Raw genomic sequence first — 21,473 nt, forward strand, 5'->3', positions numbered from 1 at the left:
TTATTATTATCAGTGTTCAGAACAGTTGTACCGCTTAATATTTTGTGGAAGCCATTATGCCTTGTTTTTTTATGCCAAAGTTTAGCATTTATTTAAAATATATTTTTTGGTAACAATGTAAAAGTTTGTAGTGTCACACTCCAATTGAATTCATTCTTGCTACCCCCCCAAACTTGTAAGTCTCTTGGACTGCTTTTTGGTCATTTTGGAGTTTGACAGCCTTTGTCTCCGTTCACTGTCTTTATATGTAAAACATTGGAAGATATTCTTCAAAAATCCACCTTTTTGTTTCCACAGAAAAAAAAGCCAGAGTAAGGCTTTAGTGCTCAGCTCTCACACTGATATAAGTGTTCATTAGGTGTGAGCCACGCCAGCTATTATTTCCACTGTGCTCTGCTCTTTTGAATTCACTCTGTGTAGGAAGTGCCAAGGCCTTGCGTCATTTCCTCAACCTTCTCTCTCAGCGCTTCTGGTTTTCTCCTCTATTTCCCCTCTCCACCCTACACCTCTGTATCTCACCGAGCAGAGAAAAACGCTTATCCAGCGCTCATCGCCTTGATGCCCGCTCCACGTCCCCCAACAACAAAGTTTGCACCGTCGTTCAAAGTTTGAGAGCTTCGTACTATTCTTTGAAACCAGCAGTCACCCTCACATGTGCACGTCTGTACTGGACCAACGTTTTCTCTGGAGCAGCTGAGCAGGAGAAGCAACTGTGGATCTGTCCATCGCCTGGCCTACATTTTTGGGGGTGGGGAGAAAGCAGTAGTGTTGCAGCGGTGGTACTTGGGGTTTTATTTTTAGTCGCTTCCCGACCCTCTACCACGGCAGCTGTCTCCCTCCTCCTCCTCTGACAGAGCAGAGTCAGGAATAGCCTATCACTTTGCACCTCTCAGAACTAGGGCTGCTGGTTAGTGTGACGTGGGTCTTCTGGTTCTCAGGACTGTCTCTCTGTCTCGAACACACACATACACTCGTCTCACCACTTTGGTTGGCACTCACCTGCACTCTGACCTTCGTAGGGAGCGACGTTCAGTGTTTGGAGCTGCCGCAAAAGATCACAGGTAAGGTGGCAGACGTTAGGTATGTTGATCTAGATCTGTGGAGGACTCTGTGGGCTTGATGTACTGCTGCAGTCTGGACTCAGGCCGGCTCTGTCACCTATTTTTAGGCTTGAATGTGATGGCACACTGGGAGCAATGACCGGGCCAACCAGTGCTAATGATAAATCTAGTCAATTAGTTTTGCAGTTTCACTTGAAAAGGTGAATTAAATGAAGGGTTTTCTCATTCTGTAGTGTTTGGATTGTGGATTGTGCTGTGTAATATGGTATTTTGAGACTGGATTGGCATTTCTGAGGTTAAGTGCTGAAGGCCATCATGCTCAATGGAAGCTTTTGTTTGAGTTGGTTTGCTCTTGTGGAAAAAGGTAGTGCCATTTCAGGTGTCTTGTTTATTTTACTCTTGAGATGAATGTTTCAAATGGGCCTCATTTTGGACTTTTGTGGCTATTTTCGAATGCTTTTGAACTCTTTTTCTGTTCAGTGAGTGTCGAGTGTTTGATAGATGAAGTCAGGGGGTTATTTTGTGTATACAGTCATTGGATCATATGCTTCACAGTCTGTCTGCTGAAGCTTTTATTGATGTGGCTATAAACTTTCAGCTGTTCATTTGTCTCTTTTGTTGAGCTGAATTGCTGTTGCTGACTTTCGGTATACGTTTCTTTTATTTCTCAGTTGAACTACAATTCAGTTCAAGAAATAAGTGTAATTTTAGTGGTTGAATTGCATTTAACCTCCATAAATGCCTACTGTATAAACTAAATTGGCTACTGTATAATTGTGTCCTCAATTAAAGCTGTTAAATTTTATTATGTTTTGACTGCTTGTATACTGTATGTTGTGTAGCCTTGTTATACATGGACATATATATATATATATATATATATATATATATATATATATATAAAATATGCTTTATCCTATTAACAATATTAATCACACATATTTTTATGTTCCTTTTTTGTTAACAAGTTATCTGTTTGTTACTGGTTTTGTTAGTGATGTGGGCTGCTTAATGCCCATGTGGTAGCTCTTATAAAAAGTCTGTGCTGTCAGTATGACAGAGCTCTGTTAACAGATAAGCACACCATGGGTAACTTTATATAGCTGCAGTGTGTCTGTTGGCTGGAAGGCCTGGTGAAGGGTCAGTGGTGGCGTGAGGGGCTTCAGGGGAGTTCAGGGTGGGGATCTAGATACAGGGTTAAAGGAGAGGATGGCAGCCACACCAAACAGGTCTAGTGGGGGATCCCAGAATAATTCACGCAGCTGATGTAGTGGCGTGATAATGAGGTGAAACTACTTTGTGTTTACTAACAAAAGCTCTCTGGCAGTTGTCCTTTTCTAAAGGACATTTTCACTCATGTCGTTCCAACTTGTGGAACACAAAAGTAAGTGTTTTAAAAATGAAAGTGACCAGACCTTTAAGGATCTTTAATATTGGGTGTAATGTTCCTTTAGGAGGGCACTAGACTCACAATATTGTTTTGTGTTTTAATGTATTTTAGATTAATAATTATGAATATTTAAATTCAAAAGACTTCAGTTATATAGAAATCAGACTGCAGCTGTACAATGAGCCCTTTTGACCCCCATACGTCTGTAATATGTCTCTTGTTCTAATATAGAGTATGTCAGCAAGTTCAGAATTTGCTTGATTTTTGGGTCCTTTTTAAAGTCTTGATGAAATAAATTCCCTTAATATGCAACTTTGAGCAAATCCCACTGTTTAATCATTTCTTTCTACCCAACAGAGCCAAGAACCTCTCTTCTTTCCAGCATTGTGGGTCTTATTTACCTGAAGTTTGTGACCTCACATAACATAACTGTGGAGACCAGCATCCATTGTGCCAGCCTCTTGTCTGCTGGTCCCTTCATCTGTCACTCATCTTTTCATCCTGCCCTCCCTCCCTCTTCAAACCCTTACCCGGCCCAGCCCATGACAGCAGCGTTGCCAGCATGGCATTCTCATCACGCTTTTCCTTCTGGGAGCAAAAGGAAAGTTATGTTCCATTCTCCATTCTCATCTTTCTGCACTGTGTGACATCAGCTAGGTGGTGTGCATGAAAATGCATCAATGCTTTCACTTTTACACCTATCTGTAGCAATGCCGTGTGCACGGTTCATGAACGCACAGCTGCTAACAGCCTCTGGTTAGGGCATGTTTGTCTGTTCTGGCCAGATGGAAAACACAAATCACTGTGTGAATATGACCAGTGTGATTCAATGTCATGGGAGAGTGTAGTTTGCCAGCTTTCTGCCATAGCTTTTTTGATTACATTTTGAAAAGCTGCCACTGGCTTGAACCCAGCCGTAAACTGATGCTACTGCTTATAATGTATAATTAGAAATGGCACTGTAAATTGGTGCCTTATTAGGTTTCAAAATTGTATATTTTTCTGCGCAACGTTGTCTTTAAAAATGCCCTGCATGAAATGTGTGGGATACAGCTGCATAATAACCTCAGCATAGACTTATTGTCCTAAATCAAATGCTAATGACCTTTTACATGGACCTTTATATAGATCAAAGAAGAGAACAAGCCAATCCCCAAGAGTTCAAATAACAATGTAAGTGCCCAGATATTCTGCATGCTAACAAATGAAGTATTACTGCTCAGAGAAGAGAGGAATTGCAAATTGAAAAGCACTCTGTCCATTTGTCCTTAGTTACACGTATCTAATTAGATATTTTCAGTTATTATTTGCAGAATAATATGATGTTAGCTCCAAGTTCACTTGTTTTGACACAGGATGCAGTATTGTTGTCAAAGGAAGCTCGTTTCAGTGGCTGCTTCAACAGTATACCACTTTGAGAATGAGTATTTAAGAATAGCCAATTATTTCCTGGTAGATTTATAAAAAACATCTTTTATTTAACACACATGGACCATTGATTTCTCACTTTTACACCTGCTACATGGTAATTTGCCTCTAAATGGCGTTATCTTGGCTTGAAGACGGAGACAGTTTGTTCGATTCTTTGTTCTGTTGAATGACGTGCAGCTGTTGCACACCACCAGCTGTGCTTTGTCTGAGCGGGAGGTTGGTGGTTAAATCAAGAGCCTAAATAAACATATCAGTAAAGCACCTTAATCAAAGTTCTTACTCGCCATCTCAGCAAGATTTCAAGTGTTAGAGTGGATATTGTTTTGGACAACAGCCTGAATCTATAATTTGCGTTCTCTTTTAATAATAGGCATTTGTTACAATTTAAAGAGGCAAGATTTCGATAAAAAGCAGGGTGTTTATTTTGAGTTGAAAAAACTTGGGCATTAGTGAGCTATGTGCAAAACCTGTTGACAAATAGACATACGGTATCTCAACATCTCATAAGCCACTGACAGAATCTGCTGGATATGTGTGTAGGAGTGAAGAGACAGCGTGGTAGGGAGCAAGACGGGGTGAACTTTCAGTCTGAGTGTACAAATGCATGCTTGGAGAGGTGCTCCATGCAGAAATTTTAAGTGCAAAAGTCACTGAAGTGTATTTATGCAACAGTTCACCTCCTCTGCTATCTCTCTTCCCTCATGCATACAAATTCTGTATAATATGTCAACAGAAACCAGTATTCTAATCTACTTCCCTTTCACCTAGTTTGTGTTTGTTAGCCAAATGGTTTTGTTTTTCTTTGTCTTTTAGTGAGAAGGTACAATATTTACAGCATTTGAAAGGCCGCCATGTGAATAGGTTTCATTTCCTAAAAAAAGTTCGGAGATATTTTTACTGAGTGGCCGGTCGTAGAACAGTAAATGAAGCAGGAATATGTGCATAGGAACCAACATAAAGAAAACAGCATTGCATGATGTGCTGGTTGAGGAAATAATTGAAAACAGCAATGTTTTAAGATGTATAATTGTGTAATTTAAAGTTCTTTTCAATGATCTTTCCTCACTAACTTTTCTACATCTACCGTACCTGCTGGGTGAGTAGTCTGACAGCGATGGCAGCCTGAGTAGCCGCTCCCAGTCGGTGCCCAGCCTGGAGCCTGGCAGAGGCCTGCTGCGTGCTAAAAGTCCTCAGCCTGTTCGGGACACACCCACAGAGATCCAGTCCCAACCTCAATTCAGGCGAGTCAAAAGCCCCTCACCCAACAGAGACAAAATGGCAACCAGAAAGTTCTCTGAAGTGCCCAAGATGCCGGAGCGCTTCAAAAGCCCTGAGCCTCCCCAAGCTCCCCTGAGTCCTGAACTTTTTCAGAATGGAGAAAGGAAAATGAATGGCACCCTCAATGGCAGTGTTAAGACTACTGCTAGTGCTAGTCAACCAGAGCTCACAGAGGACTTGCAGGGTGGCACCCATAAGAAGGTGGTAAAGGTGGTGCGCAGAGTGATTAGGAGGGTAGTTCCTGCTGAAGAAGACACAGCAACAACCCCTGCAGCCATGTCTCCAGAACCACCTAAACCAGCTTTAGAACCACCGAAACCTGAACCAGCATCTGTTCCAAAAGTTGTAAAGATGCCCGTGTTCTCCTTCAAACATGATTCCATAAAGAAGGAGGAAAGAGATGATATCTCTGCTGGACTGGCTAGTTTGATGACACGAGGCAGGGCCAGGGAACATCGTCCACGTATCCGCAAGGATGAGCCTCCTGAAAAAGAGGATGTGAAACCTGTAGAGAAATATCAAGAGAAGGAATTTTCTGGACCAGCACAAGATAAAACTGTGCCGAAAGTAGAGGCCTCCAACACTCCAAAACAAGAGCCACAGACTTCAGCATCTGCTGCTACCTTGACGACTCCTAAGTCTCCTGCTTCACCACCAGCAGGATTCATCCCAAAACCCAACCCACTCTCTCCCCCATCTGGATTTGTTCCTACACCGAAACCCTTAGGATTTGTCCCCACCTCAAAACCATCTGCTCTTTCCCCTCCAGCAGGCTTTATTCCTGCTCCAAAACCTTCTCCTGTGACTCCTGCTGGATTTGTTCCAAAAGCTCCTATTGTTTCTTCACCTTCAGCTCCTATTCCAGATCCCAAAACATTGCCTGTTATCCCCAGTTCTACACCTGCTGTTCCTAAAGCAACTGCTTCCTCTGCTCCAACCGCTCCTGGTAAATCCAACACCCTTAACCCCCCAGCCCCCAAAACAGATCCATTTGCCCCTCCATCAGGGTTCATTCCCACCAATAAACTGATGCCTATGAAGAAACCAGAGGTATTGATCACACTGATTACTTGGCTGCATGGATTGCTGTACTTCACTTAACTTTGTGAGGAGTGCACTAATGTGAATGGCGTGTACCACTAGTACTAAGATTATCCACTTTATAGTCTGTTTGTAGCATGTAGTGATTTGTAGCTCTTGGAAGTGTTGATGAATTGGGCTTTTGGTTGTTTGACAGCACCCTTCTCTTAGGCTTCTAACTCTGTCTCTGAGTTGCCTTTCTAGTCTCTTTGTATTTAACAGGGCTGTGATTACAGTACATCGTAGACCAATGGAGCTGCGATCAACTTAAGCTTATGATGCTTTTGGGAAACACAGCCCAGATCAGCCCACGACTTGTGGTTCCTGAATGTTGCTGCTGGAAAACCAACTTTAGTGTGCAGATCTTACAAATTAATGGTGGAGTTGAAGACCGTTAGTAAAATAAGCCACCTCAGAGACCCACAGAGCCATTTACTGGTTTTGATTAGGAGCAACATACATCTGTGTGGACACTTTTGTAAGATCATGGACGGTAGATTTTATGGATTGGATACTGGTTCTGTGTCGCAAAAAGCATAGTGAAGTGCAGCGTTTCCCAATCCCAGTCCTCGCCGATGCAGAGAGGGGGGCGCGATGAATATTCGTCGAATTGGGAAACGCTGGTGTAGTGAATGCTGGATGCTTGATTTGAGTGGTTTGGTTCTAGTATTTCAGATCAGAAGAAACTAATTTGTAATTGGTTGCATGGTAACTTCAGTTCCTTAAACAATACTTTTGTGACTTTGTGTGTGGTTTGGACATACTATTTGAAGGTGAAGACGGGCGTACGTATGCCACCAAGTCAAGCAGGGAGACCTTCTCCTGGGAGCATTTCTAAACCCTCTCTACCAATCTTGTCCAAAAAGGTGTGTGTTTGTGTGTGTTTTATTAAGATCACACTCTGCAGCAATTAGATGATATGCCTGCTCAGCTCTGCAGGAAGGGAATGTAGCATGGCTAACATACACACTTGTAATGTTGCTTTAAGTCAAGTTCTGTGTAGAGCTTTTGCAATTTATTCTTTTGAATAAATTGATATTGGCTACTACATAACATTACTTAATAATAAAGCTATGTGCATAGTCTGAGTTAGACTCACCTCTTCTTGGTGGTCTGACCTATAGGAGAGTCCGCCACTGAGTCCCACAGAAGAAGCACAGAGACGGCTGGAGAGGATCTTCGCTGCACCTGTAATGCCTGTCCATTCCTCCTCTTCCTCTTGTCTTTTATTTCTGCTTCCTCATCTGACTCACTCACTCTTTCTCTCTCTGATGCTAAAATGTGCTTTATCCTGATTGTTTCACATGGCTCTGAGTCTGACTGCACTGGCTGTAGACCTAAAAATAAGCCACTTTAAAGCTTGACAGCACTTACGCTGACTGAATACTCATGGGGAAATAGTTTAATACACTACATTGTTAATGAGGACAAGGGATTTTAAGGACATTAATGTGAACAGAGTGACTACATAGTGCCTTCATATCTAATGGTGATGAACTCAGTCTCTTCATAAGTAATTTATGGCTTTATTCCAAACTCTAGCGAACCTGCCTACCTAGCCCCCTTGATGGCAGTTCCAGAAATCTCTCAAAAATAGCTTTAGGCAAAGTTTTAAACAAGCTAGCCGAAGACAAAAAATAAACCTAAAATGACTTATTGATTTGTTTTCCCTCAATGTTTTCAGATCCCTTTTAAACAAAACAGAGGGGGAAAAGTTTCAAAATGGCAGCCAGTTTGAGAGAAACTCTGATTATACCTAATAATACTGAAAAACATTCAGAATTTTTTTCTCATAAAAATGTGATAATCTTATTTTACCAAACTTTTTATTTATGCTATGCTTGTTTGTTAGTGTAGTATATTGTTAGCTTGGCAACAATGATAATGCCAATTTACAGTACTGTTGTTTTTTTTTTTGCTTGCATTGTATTCTGTATAATGGGCTGCTCTGCTACAAGACCAACAAATAGGTGTTTTCCCCTCTTTGAAATAGCTCAAGCTTCTGCTCTGATGTCTACCCTGTTGAAAAAACAGCATATGCTATGTTTTGAAGCATGGCAGCTGGTCCTGAGCTGGTCCTAAGCAGCTAGCTCCTGGACCAGGACCTCATAACGAGGACCAGCTTATAACCAGCTGCCATGCATCAAAACATGTCATTGTTGTTGTTTTTCTATAAGTCTCTTAAACCCTATGTGTCTGTTTTTATAGTCCATTTTTGTCCTTGCTATATCACCATCTCATGCACCTTCAACTTTTGCTATGTGCTGCAGTACAACTTTATCTAGCAAACAGTTTTTCATTGGTTCACCTCTCACCTCCATGTGCCTGCTGTCCTTTCATCTGTGGATACATGTCTCATCTCTATCTCTCTCTCTCATCCACCGCTGTCTCTGTGGCTGTGATTTGTTTTGTTTGGCTGGCTGGTCTAGCTGGAACCTGTGGCCAGTGCCTCTGCGTCGTCTCAGGTACAGGGCCCCTCTGGGGACGGCTCATCCCCCACTGCGCCCCTCCATGGCTTGGCCGGAGTGTGCGCTCGTGTGGCCTGTTGGAGTGTAAGCTCTCTGTTCCTCTTTCTAACCCACCCCCACCCTCATACATCGCTACATATGCTTTTGTGCTTGTGTTATCAACATAAAATAGATGCTTATATTTTTATTAAGACAAATATGTTGTCGGTTTAGCTAACTGAACTTGATTTGTTCATATATCATATCTTTGATAGAAGGATTGCCTGCTTGTTTATTGTGTATGAGAGATGATTTTAAACCAGTGTTGATGCGGTGCATGGTAACTCAGGGTTAGATGTAACTGCATGAAACCTTCAGTGTGAGAATGAATTTGCTTCTGCTGCCCCACTGATCAGCTTATAAGTAAATAGCAGTGGATACGCTCTCCAATTTCATAAAGACTTTGATTTATGAATATCCCTGTTGTCTCCTCATGCCTCAAGCTCTGTACATTACCTCATTTATGCATTACCTCATACAACCAACATAGTGTCTTTTATATATCCTTGTATCACCTTTCTGAGTTAACCATGCTATTGTTAGCATAAATCATGTTATGTTCAGATATGTTTATATCTTTAATTTAAAATAGTCACATACACCATGTGGAATTTTAACAAAAATGTAGCTGTAAAAACATGGGAAAAATATCTGCCATGTTTGACCAAGGAAATAAAAAAATATATTACATGCATCTATGAATATAATATAAGTATATAATTTGTCTTTTTTTAAAAAAAAAATTAAATATAACCTTTACTAAATATGACCTGCTCTTGACAGGTTTCACGAGATTCTTCCTGCTAAAGGTTTATTTCCTAAGGGTGACCATAGTGCCTTACGCTGATATATCACATGATCAATAACCCTTTTTATTCACAGGATGCTTTAGATGCTCTCTGTGTGGAGCTGAGGCAGGCTATTAAACTGATGAATGACTGTGTTTGAGAGATGCACATTATAACATGTTATGATGTCTAACGCTGCTCTTGCCCCCTCATGCCGACCTGCCGTCTCACAGGGACAGGTGGAGGAGGATCCCGTGGCAATCCTAAAGGCAGACCATGCTGCTGCCGCCCATCCTAAGGTCTGCTTTCTGCTTTGTGTGTACCGTAGTTCACCTGCATTATCCCACCCTTGACCTGTCGTGTCAAACTTGCCCTTGTGTTGTGGAGTGTTGTGTTCGCACCCATCCCATTTCATTGGCAACACTACAGCCGTAGAGCCGTGATTGAGAGAGACACTCAGAGATAGCAAAACAGACAATCTGGGTTCATCTAACATTTAATTAACATTGGATTGTTATTAACTGTGCCTGTAGTGTTTTCTACCCTTCCTTCACATGTGCCACTGTACTTGTAGAGTGTGCCGGTTTATCTACAATAATAACATGGTATACTAACCAAACACCAGAGGAGAGAAGCTTGTGAACTGGAACACAATCAATGGATCACTGATATACTATCTCTCACTGTCAGCCCTTCACAGCGGTAGAGTTCATGTTCAGACCAGTGTGTGTAGGTCAAGCATGAGTGCAGTGGAATCAGACATGCCCAGACAACCAGAACATCGGGCTTGTAATCTGACCCCGTCCATCATTTGACGCCCGAGTTGGCTTCATCTACACCTGCCTTTAAACTCTTCCCATCTTGCATGACAGCCCACAGCATTTTAAGCTCATTTCCCAATGTAGACATTGGGAAACTGTTATTTATTTATTTTGGACTGATCTGAGACCTCTTTGTACTCTAATTCTTATTCTGTCAGCAGAGGTCTCAGATCAGGGTAAAACCATTTTTGTGTCATTAAATGATAACAGTCTTTCTCCGTTAGTGTGGACAAATGCATGGAGTGCATTTGAAGCGTATCAGTGATGTTCCTTTTCGAAAGGCCTGTGTAAAGCCATAAATAATGAGTTTGACTGATGTTTCTGTCCTTCACAGGTGAAAACAGAGGAGCAGATAGCTGCAGAGCAAGCATGGTACGGTTCGGAGAAAGTGTGGCTGGTCCACAAGGATGGATTCTCTCTGGGTTAGTACGAAAGCCATGCAAAACGAACTCAGAGTATTATTTTAAATTGAAGACAACAGGAAATGGCATTTTTTTTCTAATTTAACTTCCATAATTTGACACATTCCTATGTGAAAATAGAATATTGAGCTAGATTGGAAGAGAAAGTCATTTCAGAGGTGGAGAACGTTATTGCATTTTAATGAAAGACTATGGAAACATTTTCTCCCTTAGAATATTGTGCACCGATGTTTCGCACACAATTACACCAGGGACATTTATTAAGAAAGGAAATGGGGTCGATTTTGATTTTATGCCATTTGTAACTTAATACGGGTTTCATTACTATTACAGTAAGGAGCGCTTTAATGGCACTAGAATTTTAGACGTCTGTTTTAATTTTGTTTCCGGAATGATGTTGTGTGCAATCAGAAATAAAAATATTCACAGTGTTCTCTGGTGTTCTTTACAGCCACTGTGGTGAAGACAGAGGCTGGCAGTCTACCAGAGGGGAAAGTGAAAATCAAACTGGAGCATGATGGGACAGTACTGGACGTGGACGAGGATGACATAGAGAAGGTCAGTTGTCCAGGCTGATTATGTGCGCTTCAGTATGCACAAATAAGAGATTTTGTTCATAGTCAAAATGAAAGATTCTATTTTCTAGATGCCCGTTACAGATAATATTTTGAACAATCCATGTATGTTTAATTTTTAGAAAGTTTTTGACCTCAGAATGATTAATCACTGATATAACTGAACCTTCTGGTGACTTGTCTCTGGTGACATGCAGGACTTCTCCATTCATTTAGTCCTCTTAAAGCTTGCCCCTGTAATCTTGTGTTCATGTGCCTCCATATTTTAGTGCAACACCCAAATCTCAAAATCCAATTAACAGGCAAAGGATAGAACCAGAATTGGCTTTCCATATTAATGTGGCTTTAATTATACATTTAACATGTTGCTATATGAACAACCGTTTAATAATGACTAGTCTCGCAAACCTTAAAGGGATAGTTCACCCAAAAATGAAAATTCTGTCATTAATTACTCACCCTAATGTCTTTCCAAACCTGTAAGATCTTCATTCATATTTGGAACACAAATTAAGAGATTTTCGATGAAATCCATGAGCTTTCTGACCCTGCATAGACAGCAGCACCACTACCATGTTCAAGACCCAGAAAGGTATTAAGGACATTGTTAAAATAGTCCATGTGACAGTGGTTCAACCATAATTTCAACAAAACACGGAAGAGAAGAAATTGTTGAATGAAGAGTTATTTTTGTTTTTTGTACAAAAAAACTATTCTCGTAGCTTCATAAATTTAAGGTTGAAACACTGATGTCACATGGACTATTTTAACAATGTCCTTGCTACCTTTCCGGTCTTGAACGTTTCAGTTGCATTGCTACATTGTCTGCATTGCAAGGTCAGAAAGCTCTCGAATTTCATCAAAAACATCTTAATTTGTGTTCCTAAGATGAACAAAGGTCTTACGGGTTTGGAACGACATGAGAGTAAGTAATTATTGAAAGAATTTTCATTTTTGGGTGAACTATTCCCTTAAGTATACAAACAGTTCATGCTTCATTTAGAGCCGAAAATGACTCGATTCAGTCTGTTAAAGATTCTAACTGCAGAGATTTAGTGAATGATTTGTCAGACTGATTTAAACTAGACACGCTTGTGAGCGCTTTTGTGTGATACATTAGAAGAAACATCCCATAAGAGTCATTTTGTTCATGATGAGGTTTACGCTAGTTGTGCTGTACTGGTTTTTGAGTGCAGCCTAAAATGCAGAACACTATCCCATCTAATCTCATTTCATCATATTCAGTTCAGGTTGCACAATCACAACAGAAAACAATGATTCCTTTCACTGTAGTGCTGTGGAATCAACAGCAGAACAGCTGTGTGTATTTTAATGATTCTTCAGGTCTGCAGGGTTCATGCACAGGGTTATTTGCAGAACTCTTCTGCTATCTGGCCTGAATCCAGAGCCAAGTGAGGGTTAGACAGGCACAGGTGGGCCCTGGGTAACGTGCACAGGGTGGGAGAAAATGATTCCAGGATATGGGTCACAGAGAAACAGGTGGGATTTGGCCTAATTTTTAAAACAGACAGATTGACTAATATAGACACACTGAGAAGTGTAATAGTCTCTAATAGAATTTTCAGAGTTTGCACTATAAGGCCTTGATGAGGCATATGCTGGGCAATATTATCAGCTCACTTCCTGCCTGGCACAGTCGTACCTCCCTGTGAAGGGCAGCTCTGAGCTGATGATTTCCATAATGTTAAGGCTGACCTCAAATCAAGTTTTGAAACCATCTGTTCAATGAGGGAATTGCTAAGCTGGATCCAGAGTTGAGCTTGACAAGTTTTAAATTGCATTAAAGACTTGGCATGAAGTCTTGAGGCTGTTATGGCTAAATCACATTAATTTAAAACCCCATACTCTATTTTTTGTCATATTATGGTTTTTTTCAACTCTTTCCATTAATCACTAGTCAGATTTATTGCATTTTTTGACCTTTAATATTTGAAATCCTTCAATCCAGGCAAACCCGCCGTCATTTGACCGCTGTGAGGACTTGGCAGCTCTGCTCTACCTGAATGAGTCCAGTGTCATGCATTCCTTGCGCCAGCGCTATGGAGGAAATCTCATCCACACATACGCAGGGCCCAACATGGTGATCATCAACCCTACCAGTGCCCCCTCCATGTACTCGGAGAAGGTGAGAGACTGTTTTCTTTCACACTCCTTGCATCCAAATATGCTACTTCTTTAATATATAGTATCCAAATACACAATATTCATTAAACAGCAGGCAACAAATACTCACATAAACTGAAATGCATGTTATACTCTGACAGTGTGCGATTTATAGATGGAGTTACTCACTGTGGCAGCAATGCAGTGTATTATGGGTACTATATTTTCAACAACTGTCCCTTCATCAGTTAAACGCAATAGGAAATGGGCAACTGAAAGCCGCTAATGAGCTTTATTGGTTTTCATGAAAGATAAATTACTACCCATAAAATGTATTTAGAATCCAGAAGAGAATTTCTTTCGGTCATTGGTCCTAATTAAGTGATTTTACATTATGGATCAAGCTGATTATGTGCCGTGATGAGAGTTTTATGCAATCTAAAGCTGAAACTATGATATATGTGAAAATGTTATTGCACTTGTGCTGGAAAGATGGTTTACGCCAACTTTGTTTTCAAATTAACAGCTATTGATTTTCCCTTCTTTGGAAAATTAATGTTTATGGGTTTACATTTGAGACTTTAAGGTTTCCATTATTGACTTTTCTGTTGTACTGAAAATAAAAAACGGTGTAATACATTAAGATTATTAGTTTGGCCTGTAAGCTCCTTGCTTTTGTTTTTCCAACAATGATCTTCATTAAGTTTGTCCACAGACTTTTGTTTTCTTGGGCAAGAGGCATAAAAAAAATTAACGTGTTTATCAGTGTGTTAGAAGTTTATTGTTTTTTTTTCTCTGTTGTTTCAGGTGATGCACATGTTCAAAGGCTGTCGACGAGAAGACACAGCTCCTCATATATATGCAGTGGCCCAATCCGCCTACCGAAACCTTTTGACAACACGACAGGACCAGTCCATCGTGCTGCTGGGAAAGAGCGGCAGTGGCAAGACCACAAACTGCCAGCATTTAGTCCAGTACCTGGTGTCCATCGCCGGCAGCACTGGAAAGATCTTTACTGGTACAGAAACAGAAGCCATACTATACTAATCTAGTAGCATTTTTAAATGGGATTGTAGTGATGCACCAAAATTTTGGCAAATGGTGATTGCTTAAAATATTTGAAATCAGTACTTGCAAAAATGTCTTTGATCTTAACTTAACTTAACTTCCAATCTGAAATTTTCATACATTTGCAAAAGTGCAATACGGTGTAAAAACATTCGAATTTAATGAAAAAATGATTCTTTTTGTTTTTTTGTAACCAAGCTACTATTGGCCAATATAATATGGTCATTATGCATTCCCATTTTTAGCTGCATAGTATCTCACCATGTGCTTGAAAAGCTTGAACAGCCTGTGGTAAAGGGTGAATGGACGGGTGTCATGCGGTCACTGGAAATGGGCTTGTACAGCGTGGAGAGAGTGCGAGCGCTGGGAAGAGGGTGACAGATGAGGGCTGTGCTAATGATGCCCACTAAAGCACTCTGATAATTAGCCGTCATCAAGGCCTGCTCAACCCCTGCTTGGTCAATAATGACCTAATGAAGACTACAGTGCTCATTAACTATACCATTAAAGAGGCCTTGATGTTATCTCCGTATGCTCGACTCTGTATGCAGGATCCTGTCTTCTAGTGCGGTCAGTGTTAAAGAGTGAGTTCTTTAGTTAAATATTAATGCGTGTCTCCTCCAGCTGAGAAATGGCAAGCGGTCTACACAATCCTAGAGGCCTTTGGAAACAGTGCCACCTCCATGAACAATAATGCAAGCCGCTTCTCCCAGATCGTCTCGCTGGATTTTGACCAGGCTGGTCAGGTGGCCTCAGCCTCCATCCAGGTTTGTCGATATAATACTGGGCCATGTCTAAATTATATAAAATGCACACTGTACTAATTTTGTGATTTATAGTTAAATGGCAATCCTTCATCTATCCACCCAGCCTGCTACCTTTAATGCCCTTTTAATAAAATAATATTTAAATCAATAAGTAGTAATAATGTATAATAAAAATGTTAGCTTAATAGTTTTAATAATTTAATCATTTTATAGTACGGTACCTTAAAAATTACGCTTTTAAAATGGGCAAAGGATATAATTACCTTATTGTAATTTTATAAACATTTGTTCATTCTGTTCGTTTGTAATGTTTTGTCTTTCTTTTATATGTAGACCATGCTGCTGGAGAAGCTGAGAGTGGTGAAACGACCAGAGACTGAGTCCACTTTTAATGTTTTTTATTACATGATGGCTGGAGCAGACAGCACACTTAGGTAATCTCACAATAATTGTATGCATGTGAATTTTTCAGTTATTTTGTTTGACCCCAACTTCTCTGCTCTCAGAAAGCTTGCACTATTGAAGAAATCTGTAAAATAACTCTATAATTAATTAAATAACTGTATTTAAATTTTTTTTGCAGAACGGAGTTGCATTTTAACCACTTTGCAGAGAACAGTGCTTTTGGGATTGTGCCTCAAACTAAGGTTAGTTTTGAATGGATAGAATTTGCCATCAGAAAAATTTTAGTGAATGATGCATGCAGCAAATTTAATTTTAATTCTCGTCTAATATTCTTTTTTGTGTGTGTATACACAGTCTGAGGACAAGCAAAAGGCATCACAACAGTTCACTAAACTGCAGGCAGCTATGAAGGTGCTGGGCATCTCTTCTGATGAACAGAAAGCTCTGTGGCTCATCCTTGGAGCCATATACCACCTTGGAGCTGCAGGGGCCACGAAAGGTAATGCAAGGCTAACCCAGTGAGACAGTGTGGTGTGTCATGGATTTACTTTCAATCAAACCCAAGTCACCAATAACCCCAGAATAAACCCTTAGCAGAACGTATTTAGAAAGTTTAATATCTTGCTTTGATTCCAATTCTTCCCCTTTAAGCCCCACACTGCTAATTTAGCTCACAAAAGCATTCGACAGCTTTCTCTTTACACATCAAAACTGGAGAGCTCCAAACAAAAAAGCCTTAATGAGATAAAATGCTTAAAACGCCTAACAAGCACAGAAACAGACTTTATTAATTAAGGCTGACTTACTGTCTGCTTACTGAGCTCAAACAGAGGAGAGACAAGCAGCTCAGGGAACAGTTTGTTGTTGAGGAGTTTAGAGATATGCGTGTTTCTTTAGCTCTAATGGGGATGGATGGCTCAGCATTCACAGTCTGTGATATCACTTCCCCCTCATGCAGCCACAGGATGATGTATTAATGAACCTTTTAATCACCAGACTCCAAACTGTACTGTCTACATGCTGTCTCTAGGGTCCACAGTCATGGGAAACTCAGAAATAGCTGGGAATATTCAAATTGTGTGTGCGTTTTTATCTTATAACATCATAGAAAATTAAAATGTAAAAATCATCCAGCAATAAAAGGTGTGGGAAAGGTTTGGCTTGGATTTGAATACATGGCTATCTGTCTGTTTTAATTGTATGTAATGTGTACTAGTTTGTTGCTGATATATGGTCACTGCAGTCACTGAATTGCTCCGTATCTGCAGTGGATCCGTTCGTTCTAGTCTGGTACTCTTTCCTGTACCTGCATGCCTCCCCTGTGTCTCTCAGACAAATGTGGGAACGCCTTATTTCTGACAGGAGGTACTAATACTGCTTCAGTGTCCTGAGTTGGTACTAAAGACTACCATTATATGACCTCAAACATCATGACTGGTAAAGCTTTTTTTTTTTTAGCAACACATTTCACCTTGAGGACAGTATATTCAGTGTTTATAAAGATGTCTTTGTCTCCTGTCACTCAGTCGTACCTGACTGTCCGTACAGCAGGGGGCAGTGATGTTCTGCCTTTTTGTGTTTTATCTGGGTATTTACCCTGGTCAAGTCTGTTGTTGTTCTTCTTAGTACAGGCAAGTACCTGTAAAAGTGTCAAATAGTTTTGATATATACTACCAATCAGCTTTGGGGTCAGTAATAATTTTTTAAATGCATTAATTTAGCAAGGATGCATTAAAGTGACAGTAAAGACATTTATAATTATTTCCATTTCCGTTTTGATCAAATAAACGCAGCCTTGGTAAGCATAAGAGATTATGCTTTTAGATTTGATTTAAAAAAATACTGTGTAAACATTAATTAAAACCTCTTTCAAAAACACTGATAAACCTTACCGACCCCCAAATGAATGGTAGTGTACAGTACTTAACCAAGAAGTATCTACAGACTTACATAATTTACATTTATTAATTTAGCAGTCCAAAGCAACTTAAATAAACCCAATAAGCACAAGCAATTAAACCAAATAAAAAAAGTATTAAACCATTTATCTTTTATTAAACATAAATATTATTCTGCACAATTTTATTAAAAAATACAAATTAACCTGCATGGTATTTCAAGAAAATACACTTTTTAAAAAATTGTGATTTATAATGAACTATTATTATAACTTTTAAAAATATATATTTTTGGAGAAAATTTTCTACAATTAAAAATATACAAAATAAAAAACAAATCAATTTATTTAGTGTTTTACTAGTCCTGATATATGCTATTATATCCATTCATTGGCCAGCCATTGGTAAAAGCACGTACTGGTCATTTACTAATTTACATACAACTAATATGCAATGGAATTGCCTACTGAAAATGCATGGAAGAGCCAGTAATGTGTGTGTGTGTGTGTGTATATGCGAGAGTTTGTGTGCTAACGATTGCATTTTTGGTTCCTTGTTTGTACAATACTGAAAAGTGTCTATCATGTTCTAACCTCTTCTTCTCTACTTGCATGTTGCATGCTGTTACAAAGCAGAGGCTGATGAAGGTAAAGAGTATGAATATTATATATCAGCACAACAAGCAAACACCTCATTTGTGTATGTGTGTGTGGTTTTATGCTGTTATCGTAGTTGCCAGACATTTCCATTTGCATTCTTATTGTCTTCTTTTCTTTCTTTCTTTCATTTCTCTGCTGGGCTTCTTTTTCAGAGGTTTATAACCATGTCTTAGTCTTGAAGCTTAGATAAAACTTTGGTGGGAATATGTGTGGGTGTGGGAGGGGAGCATCGTAACTTTGTTGTCTTATAAGGCTCAGACTCTCTGATGTTTCTCCATGTTGTAGACTTTTCATTTCTGCAGTGCTTTTCTGTTGTTAAGACGCAAACACAAATAAAAAGCCTGTTCTCTCTCAGTTCTTGTTTATTTTTGGCATTCATCTATTCCACCAGAGGCCTGCGTTGTTTTTCGTGTCTCTCTGCGACCTCTTCTGGTTGCGGCAACCTCACTGCAGCTTGCGCGTCACTCTTCTTGTATAGGAATCTGTGATTTTGATCTGAGGTCAGTCGGAGCAATATCCGCTGGAAACAATTGAAAACCTTCAAAAGATTTTAAAAAGCTGACACATTTTCTGTGATGTCTAAACATTAAAACTCACAGACATTATCAGACCAATTTTGACAGTTCTGAAAGTGGGAGTTTTATGTAGTCAGTGGTTTTCAACAGTGGTTGTCCAAATTAACATTTGAAAATCAACAATATGGTACCAAAATAGCTTATTTGAGATAAAGCAATCGAATATATTCAAGTGTATTCAACCAAGTAGTATTAGGTTTTTATTTGATATTTATGTTTAAAAATCATGAGATTTATATGCTTAGCCATATACAAAATTAATAACATGACATATATATATATATATATATATATATATATATATTTACTAGTGCTGGGCATTAGTTAATTAGTAGATTAATCGCATCCACAATAAAAGTTACTGTTTATATAATGTGTGTGTACTATGTATATTTATTATGTATGTATAAAGACACACACATACAGTATATATTTTGAAAACGTGTTCATGTATATATTTATATTATAAATAAATACATTTAATATATAAACATAACATACACTTCTTAAATATATACATTCATGTGTGTTTATATATACATAATAAATATACACAGCACACACACACATATTATGTACACAAAAACTTTTATTTTGGATGCGATTAATTGCGATAAATCGTTGCACAGAACTAATATTTACACTGTTTTGTAATTTTTCCAGTAACCAGTAAACTCATCTTTGTTTCAGTTGAATCCATATTTAATCTCTTTTAGGATGTATTTTCTTTCACCTTTTGTAGTTTTCTTCATGATTTTTTTTTGAGGAAGAGGATATGTCACACAGCCTGTCCATGGCATCTGCTTAATTTGGCAAGTCTTTACCAAGTAACAGATGGATTTGCATGAAAATACCAGTGATTGACTGAATGACAATTTTGAATAACGAAATATATGCAAAGAGTTTCTCCTCCCTTCAAAACTGATATTCTAAACGAGCATAATGCTGCATTTTATCGTCCATGACCGGAACTGACCTGCTGCCTACTTTAATTTGTAATCGACCAGGTGAAAACCACTGCTCTTCTTCATCAAAACTTTTAGTATTTGGTTAAAAGTGGATCTTTACTAAAAATCTGTATTCTAAAGCTAACATGACTGTACATAAATGATGTAATCAGCGGATTTGCATAAGACTTCTCTCAGATACCATGAGAGCCCCACAGTCATTAGTGTTGCTTCATTCGACATGGTATTTATGCTGTCCCTGTGCATCTCACAGCGGGCCGGAAGCAATTTGCACGTCACGAGTGGGCCCAGAAGGCGGCTTACCTCTTGGGTTGCACCCTAGAAGAGCTCTCATCTTCTATCTTCAAACACCAGCCCAAAGGAACCTTACAGAGATCCACCTCATTCCGCCAGGGACCAGATGATGTTGGGACAGGAGACAACTCGGGTAAGATCGTGCATAATACAAGACCTCTGATACAAAGGAATTGTGTTTGCTGGCTTTGGCAATATTAAAATTTATGTTTTGCCTCACAGCTCCAAAGATCACAGCTCTGGAGTGTCTGGAGGCCATGGCTGCTGGACTCTACTCTGAACTCTTTACTCTAGTCATCTCACTTGTTAACCGGTAATGTTTGTTACCTATCATGGTCAGGACATTCATTTTCCTTTTATTAATGTATGCTTACCATACGTGCCTACCATACATCCCAGTTTCATTTGTGAACAAGAAAAAAGCCTGTATTGTTTGATGACTCTAACATACATTAAATATATATCTATTGTATGTTTGTGCTGGTTTAGAGCGCTGAAGTCGAGTCAACATTCCCTGTGCTCTCTGCTTATTGTGGACACACCGGGATTCCAGAACCCAAAGCTAGCCAAGCGGGACCGTGGAGCCACCTTTGAGGAGTTGTGCCACAACTACACACAAGAACGTCTCCAAACGCTTTTCCACGAACGCACTTTTGTACAGGAGCTAGAGCGCTACAAGGAGGTGCAGCAGTCCACCCCATTACAACGATCAAATTATTCCTTTTTAAAAAAAATTAATTATAGGCTGAGTTAAATCGATGTTGATTTTATTACAACCTCAAATTTAATTATGCAGAATTAACATGTTTGTCTAAGCTGTCATAATCAAATGTGCTTGCTTGCCTTGTTAACAAAATCAATAATCAGGCTAAGTACATGAACCAATCATAGATCAGTTATAGAGATAATGGTGCTGTAAGCAATGTTATGGAACTCCCTACAGACTTCAAGTCGGCATGAAATGAAAATTCTATTCTAAAAATAGATTGTTTTTTTAAATGCATGTTATAGAGCTTATTGTGAACAATTTATTCATGTTTCGTACTCTCATACGTTTAATGTTGTTTATTTTGTTTAATCAAAGTGTCATAACTCAATCTTTACAAAAATCCAATTAACAACCGATGAATAGAAAAAGTCCCAGCCCTACGTTTTTTTCTTTATTGATAATCTTTAACACGCGGGTGTACATAACAATACAGAAGTAAAAAATCAGTTGCTACTTCCATTTAATTGCGATTTTAATGTTTACATTTTTAATGTTTGCATTCAAAAAATTATGGCACATTGCGAAATTAGTGTGGGAAAATCTTTGAAATTCCCTCACACGAACAATGGTGAATGTGACCTCACCTGTAGTCA

General features: G+C 39.3%; 1 protein-coding gene across 1 annotated transcript in view; it reads left to right on the forward strand.

Annotated features, from left to right (window-relative positions):
• Window positions 1-261: 261 nt before the first annotated feature.
• Window positions 262-21,473, forward strand: part of LOC131520887 (unconventional myosin-XVIIIa-like) — a 75,396-nt gene continuing 54,184 nt past the window's right edge. The window contains 20 exon segments of the mRNA XM_058745408.1: window positions 262-1,061; window positions 2,809-3,050; window positions 3,578-3,624; window positions 4,987-6,210; window positions 7,014-7,106; window positions 7,365-7,430; window positions 8,670-8,792; window positions 9,769-9,834; window positions 10,691-10,778; window positions 11,230-11,336; window positions 13,323-13,499; window positions 14,285-14,495; window positions 15,170-15,312; window positions 15,646-15,746; window positions 15,896-15,959; window positions 16,072-16,216; window positions 18,251-18,262; window positions 20,071-20,244; window positions 20,334-20,424; window positions 20,601-20,793. Coding sequence (XP_058601391.1) covers window positions 3,014-3,050; window positions 3,578-3,624; window positions 4,987-6,210; window positions 7,014-7,106; window positions 7,365-7,430; window positions 8,670-8,792; window positions 9,769-9,834; window positions 10,691-10,778; window positions 11,230-11,336; window positions 13,323-13,499; window positions 14,285-14,495; window positions 15,170-15,312; window positions 15,646-15,746; window positions 15,896-15,959; window positions 16,072-16,216; window positions 18,251-18,262; window positions 20,071-20,244; window positions 20,334-20,424; window positions 20,601-20,793 — 3,162 coding nt within the window. The 5' untranslated portion in view covers window positions 262-1,061; window positions 2,809-3,013.

Source organism: Onychostoma macrolepis, chromosome 15, assembly GCF_012432095.1.
Source record: "Onychostoma macrolepis isolate SWU-2019 chromosome 15, ASM1243209v1, whole genome shotgun sequence".
Taxonomy (NCBI): Eukaryota; Metazoa; Chordata; class Actinopteri; order Cypriniformes; family Cyprinidae; genus Onychostoma; species Onychostoma macrolepis.